The sequence below is a fragment of the Lithobates pipiens genome, unplaced genomic scaffold (genome assembly GCF_037356315.1).
Source record: "Lithobates pipiens isolate NorthernLeopardFrog02 unplaced genomic scaffold, aLitPip1_a1.2 Scaffold_10, whole genome shotgun sequence".
NCBI lineage: Eukaryota > Metazoa > Chordata > Amphibia > Anura > Ranidae > Lithobates > Lithobates pipiens.
The window spans coordinates 222,199,108-222,218,484 of NW_027507686.1; the positions used below are offsets into that span (position 1 = coordinate 222,199,108).

At 42.9% G+C, this 19,377-nt stretch overlaps 1 protein-coding gene across 2 annotated transcripts in view; it reads right to left on the reverse strand.

Annotated features, from left to right (window-relative positions):
• Positions 1-4,454: 4,454 nt before the first annotated feature.
• Positions 4,455-19,377, reverse strand: part of LARGE2 (LARGE xylosyl- and glucuronyltransferase 2) — a 38,101-nt gene continuing 23,178 nt past the window's right edge. For both annotated transcript variants that reach the window (XM_077461879.1, XM_077461890.1), the window contains exons 6-15: positions 18,592-18,763; positions 18,137-18,241; positions 16,071-16,183; positions 15,859-15,984; positions 14,776-14,928; positions 13,062-13,216; positions 8,250-8,528; positions 6,098-6,244; positions 5,224-5,419; positions 4,455-5,137 (exon numbers count right to left, since the gene is read on the reverse strand). In XM_077461879.1, coding sequence (XP_077318005.1) covers positions 4,940-5,137; positions 5,224-5,419; positions 6,098-6,244; positions 8,250-8,528; positions 13,062-13,216; positions 14,776-14,928; positions 15,859-15,984; positions 16,071-16,183; positions 18,137-18,241; positions 18,592-18,763 — 1,644 coding nt within the window. In that variant the 3' untranslated portion in view covers positions 4,455-4,939. The remainder of the gene's footprint in view (positions 5,138-5,223; positions 5,420-6,097; positions 6,245-8,249; positions 8,529-13,061; positions 13,217-14,775; positions 14,929-15,858; positions 15,985-16,070; positions 16,184-18,136; positions 18,242-18,591; positions 18,764-19,377) is intronic.

Sequence of the window (19,377 nt, forward strand, 5' to 3'; positions counted from 1 at the left end):
GATTCCCCCATCCACAGGTCAGCAGGTGAGAAGTTGTGTGTGGATAGGCTGGGGAGAGAGGTCTGTCAGCAGGGGGGTTTTGAGGTGGTCATGGAGGGAATATCACTCAGTGGGTGGGGGGGGTATCTGGGAGTGATATTTTGGAGTAGGGTCCGTCATCTCCAGGTTGGGAAATGGGCACCTGTGATATAAGTTGAAGGGAGGTGGCCAACATGGGCAATGGCTGGGGAGTGACCTGGTTGGTGGCGAGTGTGAAATGGATGATGTGTTTCAAGTTTTTCACATTTGCAGTAATGCTTACTGCCCTCTGAAAAGTGATCTGTGGTGTATTGCTTTTCAACGAGTAGTATAGCAGCAGCTGACAGGCGTTCATGAGGTGCTACTGCCGCCTTTTTTTTTTTTTTTTACATTGCTGAATGGCAGTTTTACATTGTTGGACTATGCTGCTACTCTACTGCGAGCGAGTTTGACAGTCGGTGCTGCCTGTCAAACGCTGCAGGCTCCAAGCTGTCCATTGAGCTCAATGCCTCTAACAAGAAGTGAGGAGAGGCTCTGTGAGCTCATCCTCTCAGTCTGCTGCAAACAGTGTGCCAGCTTGTCTTTAAACTGGCCGCTCCGTATGTAGCTTCTGACAGGCTATGCGAGGAGCCCTGTATCTCCAGAACCATAGGTGATAGGAGCCCCAAACTGAACAGTAGTGGGGTAGACCATCAGCTACTTACCCCCTAAATTTGGGCTCCATGTGACCCCTGGTCCCAAGCCACAACCCTCGAAGTCCATCTTTATTGGGCCTATCTTAAAAGGTAAAGGGCCTGGAGCTGCAGCTCCAATAGCCCCTTTGTTAATCCGGCCTTTACATACGATGACCAAATACACCCGTTCCACCATGCGGTGACAGGTTGAGATAACACTCCAAAAGTAGTACGATTTATTTATATTTTAAGCACATACCATGCATTGTGTTCAGCGGGCCATAAAAATTGCACAGATCTGTAATGCGCATTAAACACACAAATGTTATGTGTGTGATAACTGAGTAGAACAAGAGAACAGGCAAGATATTAAGGAGCCCTAAGTGTTTGGAATTCAAGTGATACCCTTTATTTATTCTCCCCCCCCCAGGATACTACCATTCAAAACTTTAATTTCAAATTTGATTGATGGCCAATACAATACACCCTGCTACTTTTTTCCATAAGCAATTTCATTATATAAAGCGAACAGCAGAGGGCACCATTTGTCCATTTCCTTTATTACACACACATTGCTACTTTGTATCTGTCTGCATTATAAAGCGTATATACTTGGTAAATGTAACAATTGCTGCTCAGCATGTCCCATAAGGTTTTTTTTTTGGTTTTTTTTAAAATAATACTTACCCTTATACTGCACTCCCTGTATCCTTTAATTTCCCATACAATACCGCCCCCCCCATATTGGGAAACTGAAAAAAAAAAAAAAAAAAACATGCAGAGGAGCATCAAGAAACAAAAACACACATTACCAAGGCCAAGTATTCAAAAATGAGTCACTGGTAGTACACCGTATCATCAGGTTGTATGTGACATAAAGGGGTCCTGTGCTGGCAACACCGGCCATGTTGATGCAGGAGAGGGTTTAGCCTCATTTTGTCTAATTTGGGGTAAGAACTGAAATTAATAAGGCAGCACCTGTGGATGAGATTGGGCTCATACATTCTGCCCAGGATACCAGAGCTGCACTGTATGTGGCCGAGATGGGACGCAAATTCTGCCAGGGTAATGGATGTGCACTGTAGGTTGCTGGGAAGGCATGCAGATATTCTGCCTAGGCTACAGCTGGCTGGGATAAGGCTCAGACTTGTTCTATTAGAAGGACCAGATTCCCCAATGAATCCATCAAACTGGCTATTAATAAATATAAATAAATTATATATATATATATATATATATATATATATATATATATATATATATATATATATATATATATATATATATATATATATATATATATATATATATATATATATATCATGTTCCTGCAAGCTCCAGTTCTGCAGTAGATTCTGGGTGGAATAAACATGAATCTGCACGCCCTCCTGGGTCATGGGATAAAAGAGAAACCTAAGCCTGTAAAATGAGACTGAATACAGGAGATTTGGCTTTAAAAAAGGCAAATTCTTTCAGGGATAATGCTGTGGGGGGAGGGGAGCGCCATCACACAACACTTAATTGCTGTTTCTGTTCAACTGGTGGAAAAAAAAAAAATCCTGCTTTCCAATTAGAGATGTGTAAAAAGGTAACAACGGCCATACATCATATACTCCGAAGTAAAGGAAATATCCTGCATAATCTTAGATGGGGGGGGGGGGTTCAAAGGAGCTATAGTGTTTTTTTTTTTATGATGTATTATCTCTCAAGGGAGATGTGAAAGTTGCTTTTGCTGAAGCTCTGATAATGCTAACTGTTCATTCTGGGGCCTCAACAACATCCTGGTCACTGACCGGGCTAAAATATGCCAATTAAGATCTGACCTCACTATGACATCATTGGTCCAGGTCAGTGACTGACGGTATTTAAAAACCAGAGGATTAGGTGAGCAGCCAGGAAACCAGCAATAGCCTCAAAGTTCACTCATGGCACCTTGCAAAACACAAATGGCATATTCCTGTATTGAATCTGTACTGTCTGCCCTGATGATGTAAAGTTCAGCGCTATATAAATTCTGAATATCCTCCCATCAGCTAACAAAATGTGATTTCAACCATTAGCCAACGTGGCAACTTGCATCAAGACCAATTTCAGATTAGCTGAACTCCAGGCAAATAGCCAAATTCACATATTATCAAAAGCATTGGGACACCTTACAGACATGAACGTTAATGGCATCCCAGTCTTAGTCTGTAGGATTCAATATTGAGTTGGCCACTCTTTGCAGCTTCAACTCTTCTGGGAGGACTGTCCACAAGGTTTAGGTGTGTGTCTATGGGAATGTTTGACCATTCTTCCAGAAGTGCATTTGTGAGGTCAGGCACTGATGTTGGACAAGAAGGCCTGGCTCTCAGTCTCCGCTCAAATTCATCCCAAAGGTGTTTTATCAGGTTGAGGTCAGGACTCTGTGCAGGCCAGTCAATATTCTCCACCCGAAACTTGCTCATCCATGTCTTTATAGACCTTGTTTTGTCCACTGGTCCAAATTATATGGTGGTTGTGGTTGGGGGCGGCAGGGGGCTGGTGTTATGGTGTGGTGTCGTTTTTCAGAGGTTGGGCTTGGCCCCTTCGTTCCAGTGAAGGGAACTCTTAAGGCGTCAGCATACCAAGACATTTTGGACAATTTCATGCTCCCAACTTTGTGGGAACAGTTTGGGGATGGCCTCTTCCTGTTCCAACATGACCGCACACCAGTGCGCAAAGCAAGGTCCATAAAGACATGGATGAGCGAGTTTGGGGGTGGAGCAACTTGACTGGCCTGCACAGAGTCCTGACCTCAACCCAATAGAACACATTTTGGATTAATTAGAGCGGAGACTGAGTCAGGCCTCCTCGTTCAAAATTAGTGCTTGACCTTGGTCCTGCAAGCAGCATCTTTGGGGCGGAGCAGGAGTGGTGTATACACCACTCCTTCACCACCCCTGCCCATTAAAATGAATGGGCACTGCTGCCAAATAGCTTTGGCGCTTTTCAAGCACTATTAACCCTTTCTTTGGCTGCTAGCGGGGTTAAAAGCACCCAGCTAGCAGCCGAATAGCATCAATATAACAGCGGTAAAGCTCAAATAAAACTAGCGGTGCTTTACCCCTAACAGACCCCCACCCACCAGTGTGAAAGGGGCCTTATAGCTGCAACGGGTGGGCCAACGCAATATTAAACCCTACGGACTAAGAGTGGGATGCCAATAAATTTCACGTGGGTGTAAAGGCAGACGTCCCAATATTTTTGATGATATAGTGCATGTGACTGGTCTTACACCCCCCCCCCCCCCCCAAAACAATTGTAAGCTTCTACAATTTTCACAGGTGTAAGTTCTTACACCTGCCACAGCCAAAAAGCGTGATGTCAATTTCTTTGTTTTTGTTAAGGAACGCAGTGGTGGCACCTCACAGCCCCAGCCTGCTGATTGGACAATAAAGGAGCAGCAAAATACTCGATAACTCCTCAATGTGCATGAACCAACACCTGACTGGCTCCTAGTGCTCACCCTCCCTCTTCTAGTCTATGTGCTCCTGGCATAGGGACGAGAAGTTTAATATAAACAGATTTAGGTACTTATACAGAACTGCATTAACTTTTATTTTTTTTCTGGCATTAAGCCTTAAACTGGTTGGAGACTATAATGATATATGTATTTTTTTTTCCATACTTCTCCTTTAACCTACGATCAGTGATCTCACACCCCCCCAAAACCTTTCACAGCAGCCAATTACACAAGGTTTCAGGTATCTCTGCAACATAAAATACAAACTGGAAACCAAATAAGAAACAGTACATATTTTTATTCAATTTCTTAAAAAAATGTAATCAAGTATCAAGCAGGAATCCCGTCCTGTCCTCAGCACAATGTCCGACTTGATATGAATCATAAATAAATAAAATATATAACATTCTTACATCAAATCAGGATAAGTGGTCGTTCCGAAGACTTCAGTGTCTGTGACTACATATTGGCATCAGGCCTGAGATGGTGGAATTCGGCTGATTGTCTGCAGATGCCTCCGAAGGCAAGAAGAGAAAACTATGCAGTGTTGAAGTGCTCAACCGTTGCAGCCGTTCTTGACTGAGGCACGCGGATCCATAAGAACAATGCAGACTTCTCTCCCCGGGTAAGGCAGTGGAGCCAACAGGCACGGTGCGGCTTGATTCACTCAGCTACAGCTTTCAGCGTGAGCGCGGCGAGGTCCGTCTCTCAAGAGTCCTACCTCTCTATTGCAGTTAGCCAGAACAAATCTATTTTGCTCCCATCACCGGTTCCTCTCAGCTGCAATGTATTTCAGAGCTGCTGATCCATATCTCCTGGACAAGTCCTGGTGGAATTCTTCCTTTAGTGTTTTGACGCACTCGCGATAGTTCTCGCTGGAGCGAAATTTGGAGATATCGAAGCTGGGAGCATGAGGCATGTGGATGATGAAAGCATTGGGCAGCACCACCAATTCATACCCCTGGATAAATAGCACAAGATATAAAAACTTATTAACCCCTTGAGGACAATTTAGGATGAGATCAGGTGATAGACAAAACATTGTACCTTAGCATCCAGCTCCATGATGTGGGACACTTTGTTCCAGCCAAAGCCCAGGAAACGCTGGTCATATTCCGGACAGTCTCGGCGGACAACCACGTATGGTTCAAAGTCCGGGGCCCAGTCAACCCGGTATGATGTAGTCGCTGTTCTCCAATTGGCATAGTTGGTCGGAGCGTGTCCTTTTTTCCACACATGGTATCTGGAGAGACAGTTTTGGGGTTACAATACATCTGATGAGAGGACCATTCCTGATAGAGCTGCTGTCAAGGAATTCTGTGTAATTCCCCAACTACAGAGCTTGGTAGCAGCACTTACGTTTGTCTTCATCACAACATACTATGCAGAAAGAAGAAACATTGCAGCATCTACTTGTAGCTTTGACAAGTATAAAATTCTAAGTTGTTCTAAAGCTTCTGTAAAAGTACACCATATGGCCAAATGTTTGTAGACACACACCCATCACAGCTATAGGAGCTTATTGGACATCCTGTTCCAAAGCCATGGGGCTAGTAATATGGCATTGGCCTTTCTTCGTGGCTGTAACAGCCTCAAATCTTCCACTCTATCACTAGATTTCAGAGCCCATCTTTGGGAATGGCTGACCATTCAGCCAAAGAAGCATTTCTGAGGTCAGGTACTAGATGTTGGATGAGAAGACCTGGATCGCAGTCAACGTTCTAATTTCCAGTCAAAGCAAAAAAGTCAGTGACTGAGCTATAACTCCCTGGAATCACAGCACAGACCTTTTTCTCAATTGCAATTTCTTTATTACTGGCAACAAAAGCACCGGGTGACTTTGGTTTAACTAGCCCATGCAGGGAAAATAATGGTGTGACACTTTACCAAAACCTGTGCCTCACATTGTGCCCAGTCTTACCGGAAGGTGTAGAGCATCCCCATATCCAGCAAGGAGAGAAGATCTGCTTTGGATTTGGGAAAGGACAGACGGTAATGCAGCGTTTCGAAGGCTGGGACAATGAGGGCCTTCTGGGTGTTAGCCATGTCCTCCTGTACTATGGACTTCCTAGAGGGGAGGAGAGAAAAGCCGTTACATAGGACAATGGGGGAGAGGATTGACAAAATGGCATTCATTGAACAAACCGATAAGAAATCTTAGAAGGGCCTGTATACATTGGCTTTTGTTTGCATCAAAAAGTGATTGTCTCCCCATAAAAACCAATGGGAATGCAAAAGGAGCTTAGTAGGTCAGAAGGACTCAGACTGTACCTAGAAACATCTGAAACTGATCTCAACAAGCTCAATGAATTCTCAGCCGCATTCCTTGCTGGTATTGCCCCATTTGATTTTTTGGTGCTGTGGTGATAAATATAGGTGGGGGTGACGCTGTTCTTCAGATGCAAAAAAGGATGTGGTTTGTAGATAAGTAAATCAATTAATCAATATTTGATGTCTTCAGTACAATAAGCAGTGAAAAAGGGAATTCTAGTCTACACAACCCTGAAAATTTCACATTTTATATTGAATAAATGTAGATATTGAGTGATATCTGGGTGTGCGAGAGCCTTCCTTCCAAAGCAGATCTCAAACACAAACTGAACGCATCTGAAAGCCCACTGCATCTGCCCACCTACAAGACCCCATAGGAAGACCCTGATCCCATCGAATTGTTAAAGTATATGTGCAGCTTGCTATTCTGTTTGTTTTTTGATGACATATCACATTTTACAATAAGGATAACATAATTAAAACATACACACACACACACACATTATATATATATATACACACACACACACACACACACACACTATAATAAATATATATTTATTATACACACACACACACATTATATATATACACACACACACACACACACTATAATAAATATATATTTATTATACACACACACACACACATAAAATATTTATTCCAAATCAATTTCCCAGTTAGCAAAAGGAATTTCAACCGAGCGGTCAATGCTCCAAAGCTCACTACTAAGAGTTTATATGCGAGATTCTCTTTAAAGAGAAAAAAAAAAATCCAAGAGGAACATTCACAAAGACAGAAGTACAAAAATAAAAGTTTTACTATTCTAAAACATTTCTGTGCAGCCTTTAAAGTTTTGTGTTAGCTGCCACCTTTTGGCTTTATGTGTATGTATACCCCCACCAATGGACTTGTTTTTTTACTCCCTTTTCTTATTAAAACATACCATTACATGTGTTTAGTTATAGCTGTTCAAGGTATGCAAAAAAAAAACAAAAAAAAAAAAAAAACATGCTGACAGAAATCCACTGGGCTCAATCTTCTGTACTCTTCGATAACCTGATATCACCTGTGCCCAGCTTACTCCTGTTATACAGATTATTTGTTTGGGGATCCATGAGAACAGTCCCATCTTCCAGGGTTAAACCCAAAAATAAAAATGCCATATATTGCAGCTTACCAGTCAAATGTGATAGAGATTTTTTATATATATTATATATATATATTTATATTTATATTTTCTTTGACCCACTATACCTAGCCATTTTGCAAAGCTTCACACTAAAATCGAAAGAAAAGACATTTGCCACCCGGCATATCACTTCCCCCCCCCCCCCCCCCCCACGTACTAATAACTTTTTCAAGTGTAGCGTGACTTACCTATTGAAGTGCGAGTGATTACACAATTCGCCTACGCGGATCCCTAGTCTTACACATCCCAGGTACCTGGGTGCCCCACACACGTACAGCTTTATTCTCTGGTAATTACCCTGAGTGACCCTATATTTGGTAGCATGCATTTAGATATGGATCATTTATATTCTATATCAGTGATGGCGAACCTTGGCACCCCAGAGGTTTTGGAACTACGTTTCCCATGATGCTCATGCTCTCTGCAGTGTAGTTGAGCATCATGGGAAATGTAGTTCCAAAACCTCTGGAGTGCCGAGGTTCGCCATCACTGTGCTATATTGTTTGGACCACCTATCCTGTTCCCTTTTCATTGTTGCATACTACTAAATTAAAAATGTAAAAAAATAAATAAATTTCTACACATATTAGTATGAATATAAAAAACGAACCTCAGGCTGTCATACAGTCCATACATGGGCAGAAAGTCTATGTCAGACAAGAAGACGTAGGGGGTCTGTGCGTTCTTCAGCGCCACGTTTCTAAGGAGGTTCACCGGATACAGCTGGCCCTCCTTGTACACCACGTGGTAGCCAATGTTGGTCCGAGACTGCAGCACCTCAGAAGCTTGTGCGTAGCGCAGAAACTGTTGAGCCTCTGCGTCAGATAGGTACAATGCCAGGCTCATGGGGCCCTCCCAGTGGCGACAAATAAGTTCCAGCATCTGAAGCCTAGGGGAAAAAATAAAAATTACTGGATCTCAAAAGTGTTGTTCCATCCAAAACCAATACTTAAATGAATGGCATCTATTGGGAGGACAAATCTCCAACTGTTGTGGATTGAAGATCTCCATTTTAAAGTGGAAATACAGTCAGAACCCAACTCTAAACCTGCTCTTTGCCACATTATAAGCCTAATCTAGTGCTGTAAAAATAAAAATCGCTGCACTTGCCTGTTCTGCAACCACTCCAGTCCCACGCTGAGCTGTCAGCGGCGGCTTCTCTGTGTGGGCATGTGCAAAAGAGGCAACAAACAGGATCACTGGCCAATTCACCTAGAACTTTCTATATATTGGGGCTTGGCAGGTCCGTAAACATTTTTACAAAGTTCACCTTAAAGTACAGTAAAACCTTGGAGCATAATTCATTCCAGAAACATGCTTGTAATCCAAAGTGCTTGTATATCAAAATCGAATTTCCCCATAAGAAATAATGGAAATTGTGATCTACATGTCTCAATACTGGTGTAACATTGTAACGTTGTAACGTTCCCAAGTGATAACTTATTAATGCCTCTTGTTCCAATATTGGACCAGTAGTGATGTGGGAGATATTTATATCCTACTCTAGGTAACATGAATTTTAAGCGCAAATAGAAAAAAAAAAAAATGAATAAAATTTTCTTTTAAATCAACCTTAAGCAATAATGGGTTAAAGCCTTAGCTTCTTTTTGGGCTCAAGTTCTGATAGCTTTGTCCAATAAAAGCAGCTATGTAACAGCGATCACCTGTACTCCTCCTCCAGCCAAAGCAGTTCTAAACAATCTGAAAAAATTGTGAAGTGAGCTCTAAACAAAAATTATACAGTTGCTAGCAAAAGGCAATAAACACTGGATACAAAAAAAATCTACACCCTTGGTAAAATGTCAGGTTTCTGTGATTTTTTTTTTTTTTTACAAAACAAATAATTTCAGAACTTTTTCCACCTTTAATGTGACCTATAAACTGTACAACTCAATAAGAGGGGGGGGGGGGGGGGGCGTGTGTTAAAATAAAAAATAAAATAATGTGGTTGCATAAGTGTGCACACCCTCTTATAACTGGGGATGTAGCGGTGTTCAGAATAAGAGCCCTTTTCGCACTAGGGTGGGGGCGTGCGTCGGCAGGTAAAGCTTTACCGTCGTTTTAGCAGTGCTATTAGGCCACTAGTGGGGCAGTTTTAACCCCCACTAGTGGCCAAAAAAGGGTTAAAACCACCCGCAAAGCACCGCAGTAGCGGCGGTTTGCTGGTGCGGCCCCATTGTTTTCAATGGGCAGGGGCGCTTTAGGAGCTGTGTGTACACCACTCCTATAGTGCTGCAAAGATGCGGCTTGCAGAACTTTTTTTTACTGTCCTGCAAGAGCACCGCTCCAGTGTGAAAGCCCTCGGTGTTGTAAGTAATAAAATAAAATCTTTGTATAATTTTTTTTACATCACAGAAACCTGACATTTTAACAGGGGTGTGTAGACTTTTTATATCCACTGTAGCTAATCCTTAAAAATCAATAAACATACAAAATGTGCAGAATTGTGATTTATACAAATCTCAAAAGTGAAAAAAAAAAAAAATAGAATAATCCTTCTATGTTAGTCAAAACAAACACACAAAAGGTCAAATAATCCAACTCAATAGGTGCAAGAATGTTCAGCCAATATAAGGATTGAAGGTTTACCGGATTTATTGGCTACACAATTAAGTGCAGCAAACGCACATGGATTATGGCAATCGTGTAGAGTTGGTGTGTCCTCTCCTATATCCTCATTAGTGAATCTCCAGGTATGTCAGGAAAAAAAAAAAAAAAAGAAAAAACTTGTATGGTGTGTTAAATTTGTTACAATTCCGATAATTATACCTAAATAGATATCACTCAATGCAAAATATTTGTGCAAAACACTGATCACCAGCCTTCACCCCCATGCAATGGGCACTCACCAAAGAATGATCTTTTAAGGCAACGAGGATGAAGTTAGGAATATCTGGAGGCTTCAATGCAAGAAAATCTTTACAGGGTAGAGCTCCATTCCTATGTCCCCAAATACCAAAGGCAATAAACTAAGAATATGTCTCCATAGTGCGGTATTTATTGGAATGTACTTACAATTAAAAACAAAAACGGTAAGTCTAGCGGCTTGTTACATACACAGACATAGTAGGTGAGGTTGAAAAAAGACACAAGTCCAACCTATGTGTGTGATTATATGTCAGTATTACATTGTATATCCCTGTATGTTGTGGTTGTTCTTTGCTAGATTGATTTTATATGTATTTTATACCGTTTTATTTTTAATTGTATGTACATTCCAATACTGCACTATGGAGACATTCTTCGTTTATTGCCTTTGGTATTTGGGGACATAGGAATGGAGCTCTACCCTACAAAGTGAGAAAGATTGGGAAGATTTTCTTGCAAGCCTGCAGACATTCCTAACTTCACCCTCGCTGCCTTAAAAGATATTTTTTTGGCGAGTGCCCATTGCATGGGGGTGAAGGCTGGTAATGGTAATCAGCGTTTGCACAAATATTTTACATGAAGAGATATCTACTTGGGTATAATTATTGGAATTGTAATATTACACCATACAATTCTAAACAATTCCACTTTATGTCAGTTTTTTCTTCTCATTCTATAACACTATGTGATCTCTTTTGTTTATTTGTTATAAAATTTAAACAATCTGTTGCCAAATCCACACTACTATATGGTACTTTTATTAAAAACAAACAAAAATAAATACACAAGAGACAGAAGAGATCAAAAAAAAAAAAAAAAAAAAAAAAAAAAGTGTTACAGAATGAGAAGATAAAAAACATACTGACATGAGACGACGCGTTTTGGATAAAGAAGAATTGGAGTGATTGCTGTTACACATTTGCTTTTATTGGTCAAAGTTATTATAAAAGGCATCACATAAGAAGACAACGTTAAAACTAGGCAATCCTGTGGGAAAAGTGTGCGCTTGCATTTCCCTTTATATACCTTTGCGATTATTATTTTGATAACTGTAAATTTATAACTTTTTAGATCATCAGCATCAAGGCTGGCTTCATACATTATTGCGGTAATGTGCCATACACGGCGCACTAAAGGAACACACCCTCGACACACAGGTGTTGCAGTGCCAGCAACATATGGTGGAGCAAATGGTGCAGGTGTGCTTTTTGGTCCATCAGCAGCCCATTCAAATGAGGGTCGCCTTAATGAAAGGCACATTAACCTGCGTCACTGCGCCGCACCAGAGATCACGAAAATGTGAATGGCGCGCAATTGACCTCTGTACTCTCAGAAAGACAAACCTAGAACAAGCACCCGGACAGTGAAATCCTTATCGACTTGTTTCAGATCAGTGATCCAGTACAGACGACATAAATCGGTATGAAAGTAAAGCAAATAAAATTTTCAGGAGGTCAGCAATGACAGTCCCCGATTTCTCTAAGTATAGGTGTCCTAAAGGACAAGTACAACCAAAGCTGGATCACAGGAGTGTAGATCTTTTTGCACACCCGTGACCCGTTTACAGCAGGCAGACATTACAGAGCTGGTCCAGGCTTGGGAAAGATCGCAACAATATGGTCAGGATCTGCCCACATGCCTGGACTGGAACCCAGCTCAGCTTCTCAGTGAGATGTCGAGAGCCTGAGCCAGTCGCTTCCGCTTCCCAATCCCTCCACAGCCCAGCACTCCTGTGGGCTGGCGGGGGACAGATGCGGCATCCACATAGGTAAGTACGATTTAAAAAAAAAAAAAAAAATGAAAATCTCATACTTCTTTTAAAAGGAGAAGTTTGCCTTTTCATATAAAATTATCAATGCATATTTTTTTGCACGTTAAAAAAATGTGCATTTATTATTTTTTGTTGCAGGAGCATGTAAAGCCTGTAAAGACCATGCAGGTCTTCTGCAGATCTGTCAGTGCATCGGCTTGCACCTCGCACGTGAAAATGTATGCATTCTGACAGCAAGACTCAATCAACTACCACAGCACCATGGTAGTTCCTTGTGACAGCTAGCCAGGGGGAGAAGATCACTGTTAGCAGTCATAGTGGGGATCGGGGAGGTGCAGCGCTCCGTCTGTTCATAACACATTACTCCCCAAATAAGGGTGTAACGTTATGAAAGGTGAACTTCTCCTTTAACACTTAAAGGCCACACCTTATGGGTGGCTTTACACTGCCCCGTTGCGATGCCACTCTGCTTTGGGCAAAGTGCAGCTAACCAATGGTTTTGTGCGGGTTAGCTGTGCTTTCCCATAGACTTCTATGAGGTCCTGTGGTTTTGTTGCAATTTCAGAGAGCACACTAAAACTCCTGCATGCTGCATCTATGGTGCACTTTCTAAAACCAACTGCACCAAAACCACAGGACTTCATAGAAGTCTATAGCAAAGTGCAGCTAATTTGCACAAAAACCATGGATTAGCTGTACTGTAACAAAAGCACAGCTGGGCAGTGTGAAGCTACCCTAAGTGTTTTTCCCCCTCAAAGTGCATGTCAATGGAGCCAAACCAACCTATCCATTGAGAGCTGAGCCACCAGGGTGACATCGTTAGGATCCTCTGGGGGGGTTTGATGAGGGAGGAAGGAGAGGTGGACACGGTGGGATGCCAAACGTTCTCTGCGGAAGTCATAACAGACGTCCTCCTCGTCCAGCTGTTCCAGAGCAGCCTGTGTACGAAGACCAGAAACAATAGTAAACAGTGTACCCAAGCAATATACGTTATGATGAAGTACCTGTCACATAACATACTAAATTGATTCTCTAGGGAAGACTAAGTGAACCTATCCATGCAGGGAAAAGCACAGTGGTGTAGTGGTTAGCACTTTCACCTAGCAGCAATAGGGTCGCTGGTTCAAATCCCGACCACGACACCATCTGCCTGGAGTTTGCATGTTCTCCCTGTGCCTGCGTGGGTTTCCTCCGGGTACTCCGGTTTCCTCCCACACTCCAAAGACATGCTGGTAGGTTAATTAGACCTTGTCTAAAAAAAAAATTGGCCTTAATATGTGTGTATGTCAATGTTGTATGTGTCTGTAAGCGTGTCAGGACCTTATAGGGTAAAGGACCACACAAAGCCACTCTGGTGGCAAGAAAGCGCCCTGAGGCGATTCAGTTCGCATAGGTAGCACTATACAAGTTGCTCATTCATTCATTCAAAAGCAACCGGTTTACTTAGAAGCCACCCTCCCTGCTGCACATAGCCATCTTCTGCAACCATGCTGCTCAGTTCAGCCACTGGGACAGAAGAAGCCCCAAGCCTTTTGTAATGTAATGTACAAGCAAGTCCAAGGACTCTCTACCCATACAATGTGACAGGAGTGGATACCCAAGCAGCCAATGACCAGAAACTAGTACCGTCATGCAAGTCACATGATCCCAAGACTCAATTCAAATATTCAAAAAAATGAGGGCTGTAAACTTGGTATGGATCTAAAGGAGTAGTCAGGTGTGCAGGCAAAATATAACCTCTCAGAGGCAAGTCTGTCAGCTGTTGCATTAACAAGCTCCAAGATCACCTGAGAATACAAATATATGGATTACCAAGAGTGTTGGTAGGCCACCTTGAGCACCCAGGCAGCTTAATCCCAATGAGACCTCTCCATCACACAGCCTGAGCTACCGCCAAAGAGACCTGACAATCACACAGCCTGAGCTACCGCCAAAGAGACCTAGTCATTATCCAGCCTCAGCTATCACCAAGGAGATCTTGCCATCATCCCTAATGAGGTACTGCCAAGGAGATCTTGCCATCACCCCCGCCTGAGCCATCGCCAAGGAGCTCTCATCACCCTGCCTGAGCTACAGCCAAGGAGATCTTGCCAATCCCTTGCCAGAGCTTACCGCTATTAAATCTCAGCAGTCGTCTGCCTGAGTTAGATTGACAAATCATTTAGTGAGGGGGAAAAAAAAAAATAGACCGAGATTATTTAAACCCAACAAGCTTTAGCTACTCACAATCAATAAGAGCAGTGTTTGAGGAGACGAAGATCTCTATATGTACATCTCTATATCTATTTTATTTTATTTTTTTTTAATATACAGAACTAGTGGAGTCATGACTTCATCCATCCTGTATGCTTTTATTCTGCTCTCATTTTTTCAAACTGATTTTCATTCTAAACGCCTCTGGTGCGTGTCTGAGCAAGTGTATGTACATCCGACCATACAGTGCAGAACAGAATGTAAAATGTGAGCTTGTCAGTGTAAAACTATAACATGGGTCCACCTCATTGCTCTGCTCCTTGTCCACAGGGCAGCCAATCAGCTCCCGCCGCAGAAGGCTCCCATCATATTCCAGGAAGGTGAGATAGAGAGTACGAAACAGCTCAACGTGTTTGTTCTTGACACGGAGCTTGTGGGGGGAATTCCAATGAATCACCTGCATGGGGGAAAACAAAGGACAACATTTAGAATTAAAAATTCCTTCCACTCACGCTCTTCCTAACAAGAAACAGAAAAGTCTTGTGTCCAATAAATTCATGAACTTTTGCCATAATATATAGCTTGCTGTGCCAGTTTTATTGCAAATCAATTTAAAGGCTCAGTCTAAACAAAAGTTGTAGGTGAGGTCCATCGGGCTTAATCAGTGCCAAATTTCCAGTAGCTTTGATACCCCAACAGCAAAAATCCCCCCGTTTATTTTCTGGAAGCGCACTCCCTGCACGCTCTGAGCACAAAGACTGATCTGCCAAAAGCATGCTCTATCCCGAGAAGATATCTGTAGCCAGCAGGACCGGCTTCCGATCACGTGACTGCTGCGACAGCCAATCACGATTGCGGATCTGCCCCACCCTCCTGGGCATTATGCCAGGGTGGGGTGGAATAGAGCAATTACTCTCTAGGTCTCCAAAACCAGTTGTCATGTAATGGTCTTTCCATTTTTCTGGAGGTAGAAGTGGGCAGTCCTTACCCCTGGACAGAGCGGCACTCATTTCTGTTAGCGCTGTTCCCCCCAAGAACCCTGTAACCCAATGCCAATTGTAACCTGCCCCCAGGGAGGTGTCTATGACAGCCTGGGCTCACAGGATATGGGTTTAATGACACTGGGCATTTATTCACTCTGGAAGAGGACTGTCTCTAGAATCGTTCATGGTGCAAAAAGCCTGCTGAGGACAGTGTTGGGGAAATGGCGAGTACTGCAGCAAGAGGATTCTTTTTTTCTTTACATACCAGAATACAAAAATGACAAAGAATGTTATAGTACTATAATAATGATATAAACAATTGGTATCAGGATAGAAGAACATGCTGTCCAGAATGGAGAGGAACAAGGAAGGGATGAAGGGTGAACAACCCATGGTGCTCTCACCTTGAGGTCGGCTAGCTCACTGTAACACTGCTCAGAGCGTGTGTGGTCAGACAGCTGCACATTCCAGTAGCAGGGAAGTTGATACACCAGGCTGGGGGAGCTCTTTATAACAGCATTGAATATATCCTGGATGGGAGAGATAGATCCGCCAATCATATAGGGGATAATGGGAGTGGGTGCAGACAATGCAGCCATTACCTAATTCTTCTTACCTGGTCAGCGAGGGAGGTGCTCAGCATATTCATCAACTCCCTCTCTGCTGTCACACGCCACATCTCCTCCCAGCCAATCAGGCGTAACTTGTCCAGGAGCAACAAGATGACCCCTGCGGAAGAGAATAGAAGTAAACTGCCTCTATATGGTAAGTGGTGGGTTGGGTAAACCACATGCTGAGATCAGTGCCAGATATTACACTGGTAAAAATACCAACATCTTGCCTGCAAGCCATTTGACATACATGGTTTTCTATTTTAAGGCCTGATGAGGGGGATCGTTTCTTGGACCCCAAAACTTTGGCTTCCCTTTTTAAATATTTTATGTGATCCTATCTATAATGGAATAAAATTGTATCTGGGCCATCAATATGCGGTGCTTTAACCTCATTAGATCTGCTCTTTTGCACTACAAACCAAGAAACTGTTGGAACACTCTGGGGTGTAGAAGCCGACAGGCCCAGTAAACTGACCAATGAGATTTTATTTATATATCTATACGCGCGCGCACACACACACACACGCACACCTGTTCAGTTGCTTGGTAACACAAATCGCTAATCAGCCAATCACATGAGAGCAACTCAAAGCATTTAGGTATCTAGGATGTGGTGAAGACGATTGCGGAAGTCCAAACCGAGCATCAGAATGGGGAAGAAAGGGGATTTAAGTGACTTTGAACGTGGTATGATTGTTGGTACCAGACAGGCTGGTCTGAGTATTTTAAAACTGAGACACACAACCATCTCTCGGGTTTACAGAGAACGGTGGGAACAAGAGAAAATATCCAGTGAGCGCCAGTGGTGTGGACGAAAAAGCCTTGTTGAAAATGGGCAGCCTGATTTGAGATGATAGAACGGTAATTGTAACTCAAATAACCACTCGTTACAACCAAGGTATACAGAATACCATCTCTGAACACACAGCACATCGAACCAGATGGGCTACAGCAGCAGAAGAAGACCACTCCGGGTGCCACTCCTGTCAACTAACAGGAAACTGAGGCTACAATTCTCACAGGCTCACCAAAAATGGACAATAGAAGATTGGAAAAACATTGCCTGGTCTGAGGCGTCTCGATTTCAGCTGTGACATTCAGATGGGAGGGTCAGAATTTGGCATAAACATGAAAGCATGGATCCATCCTGCCTTGTATCAACAGTTCAGGCTGGGGGTGTAATGAGTGGGGTATATTTTCTTGGCACACTTTAGGCCCCTCAGTACCAATTGAGCATTCTTTAAACACCACGGTCTATTCGAGTATTGTTGCTGACCATGTCCATCCCTTTAGGACTACAGTGTACCCATCTTCTGATGGCTGCTTCCAGCAGGATAAATGTACCATATCACAAATCTCCAATCATCTCACCACTGGTTTCTTGAACATGACAATGAGGTCACTGTACTCCAATGGCCTCCACACTCACCAGATCTCATCCAATAGAGCACCTTTGGGATGTGGTGGAAAAGGAGATTCGCATCATGAATGTGCAACCGACAAATCTGCAGCAACTGGGTGATGTTATGTCATTATGGACCAAAATCTCTGAGGAATGTCTCCAACACCTTGTTAAATCTATACCAGGAAGAAGTAAGGCAGTTCTGAAGGCAAAAGGGGGTCCAAACCCGGTACTAGCAAAGTGTACCTAATAAAGTGGCTGGTGACTATGAGAAAATTACACTCACACTATTTATATATATATATATATATATATATATATATATATACATACATACATACATACACACACACACACACACACACACACACACACACATACACATTATACACACACACACACACACACACACACACATATATATATATATATATATACATATACACATACATACACATATATATATCAGCTACTCAAAAGCACTGAAGCCACTAAAATGACAGCCGGGCAATTAACCTTTTTTAAAGGGTGAGGTCAGAAGGAAGCTTACAAATTCTCTCATGAAGGAGTTCCCCTTTAAATAAAATAATGGCAAGAATATAAGTATTGGTGAAGCTGCACTGGCAGACACTGGGCTGATGCTAGAACCAAATAAATGGAATGTACCTGTATTGAAGCCGCGGCCCAGCGCTGGCCAAGGTTTGTGGTTCTTCCAGAGGTTTCCCAAATACCAGTCACTCTGATTCTCCACTAAACCCAGAACCTGGTCCCCTGTCACCAAAACACAAACACATCAGATGTAAGTGGAATTACAACATTTTCAGCACTGGGTGGTGTGGGGGAAATCTTGGAAGCCGTCAGGCATTTTTGCCATCAGTGGCCCCATTAGAAAGGATTCCTGTGTGATCTCCAGAAAAGGAAGTGAGCAGAAAGAGGACACAGATAGCAACAAAAGCACATCAGAGTGGGAAATGGATAAACCGCCATCAGGAATATTGCTGTGCTCCTGCAGCAAATTTTTTTACAGAAGGCAAACAGCAGCAGGAGAGCTTGGTCATGGTGAGAGACGACATGAAAACCTGCATCCTGTACAGGACAAGCAAAGCACCTCCGGGACTTACCTGTGAACCTTCTAAAGATAGCCCACAGCTCAGCAATGTCAGTGGCAAACGTTATGTCTGTGTCCAGGACGATGACCTTTGACAGGTCGGATGGCAGCGCTTTGGTCAACGTTAGTTTCATTAAGCCGTATATTCCAGAGTAATGTTTATTGGGGATCCAGGAGACCTCCGGCTGTGAAGAGACAGAAAAATTAAGTATTGTCAGATTTCTCCTAAAAATATAAATATATACAAGCTTTTGAGAGCGATCCTCTTTCAGCCAGGAAAACGAGGTAGGCTCCAAGAATGTACAGTGCAAGAAATTCATTTGTGTCTTTTAGATCTGCCTGGAGTTCACCATTACTGAATGGAGTTGCCCATTACAAGGGAAAATGATGGTGTCACTCTTTGCAGAGGATTCTCTATGGCAGGGCTCTCCAAGCTTTCTAAACAAAGGGCCGGACTATGGCCATCAGAATTGGGGAATTGTGCCCCATCGTTGTCATTGGGGGAAGATTGTGTCCCATCATTGGTGTCATGGGGGGGGGGGGGGGGGAATAGTGCCCCATCATTGGTGTCATTGGCGAGGGGAATTGTGCCCCATCATTGGTGTCATTGGCGAGGGGAATTGTGCCCCATCATTGGTGTCATTGGCGAGGGGAATTGTGCCCCATCATTGGTGTCATTGGCGAGGGGAATTGTGCCCCATCATTGGTGTCATTGGCGAGGGGAATTGTGCCCCATCATTGGTGTCATTGGCGAGGGGAAATGTGCCCCATCATTGGTGTCATTGGCGAGGGGAAATGT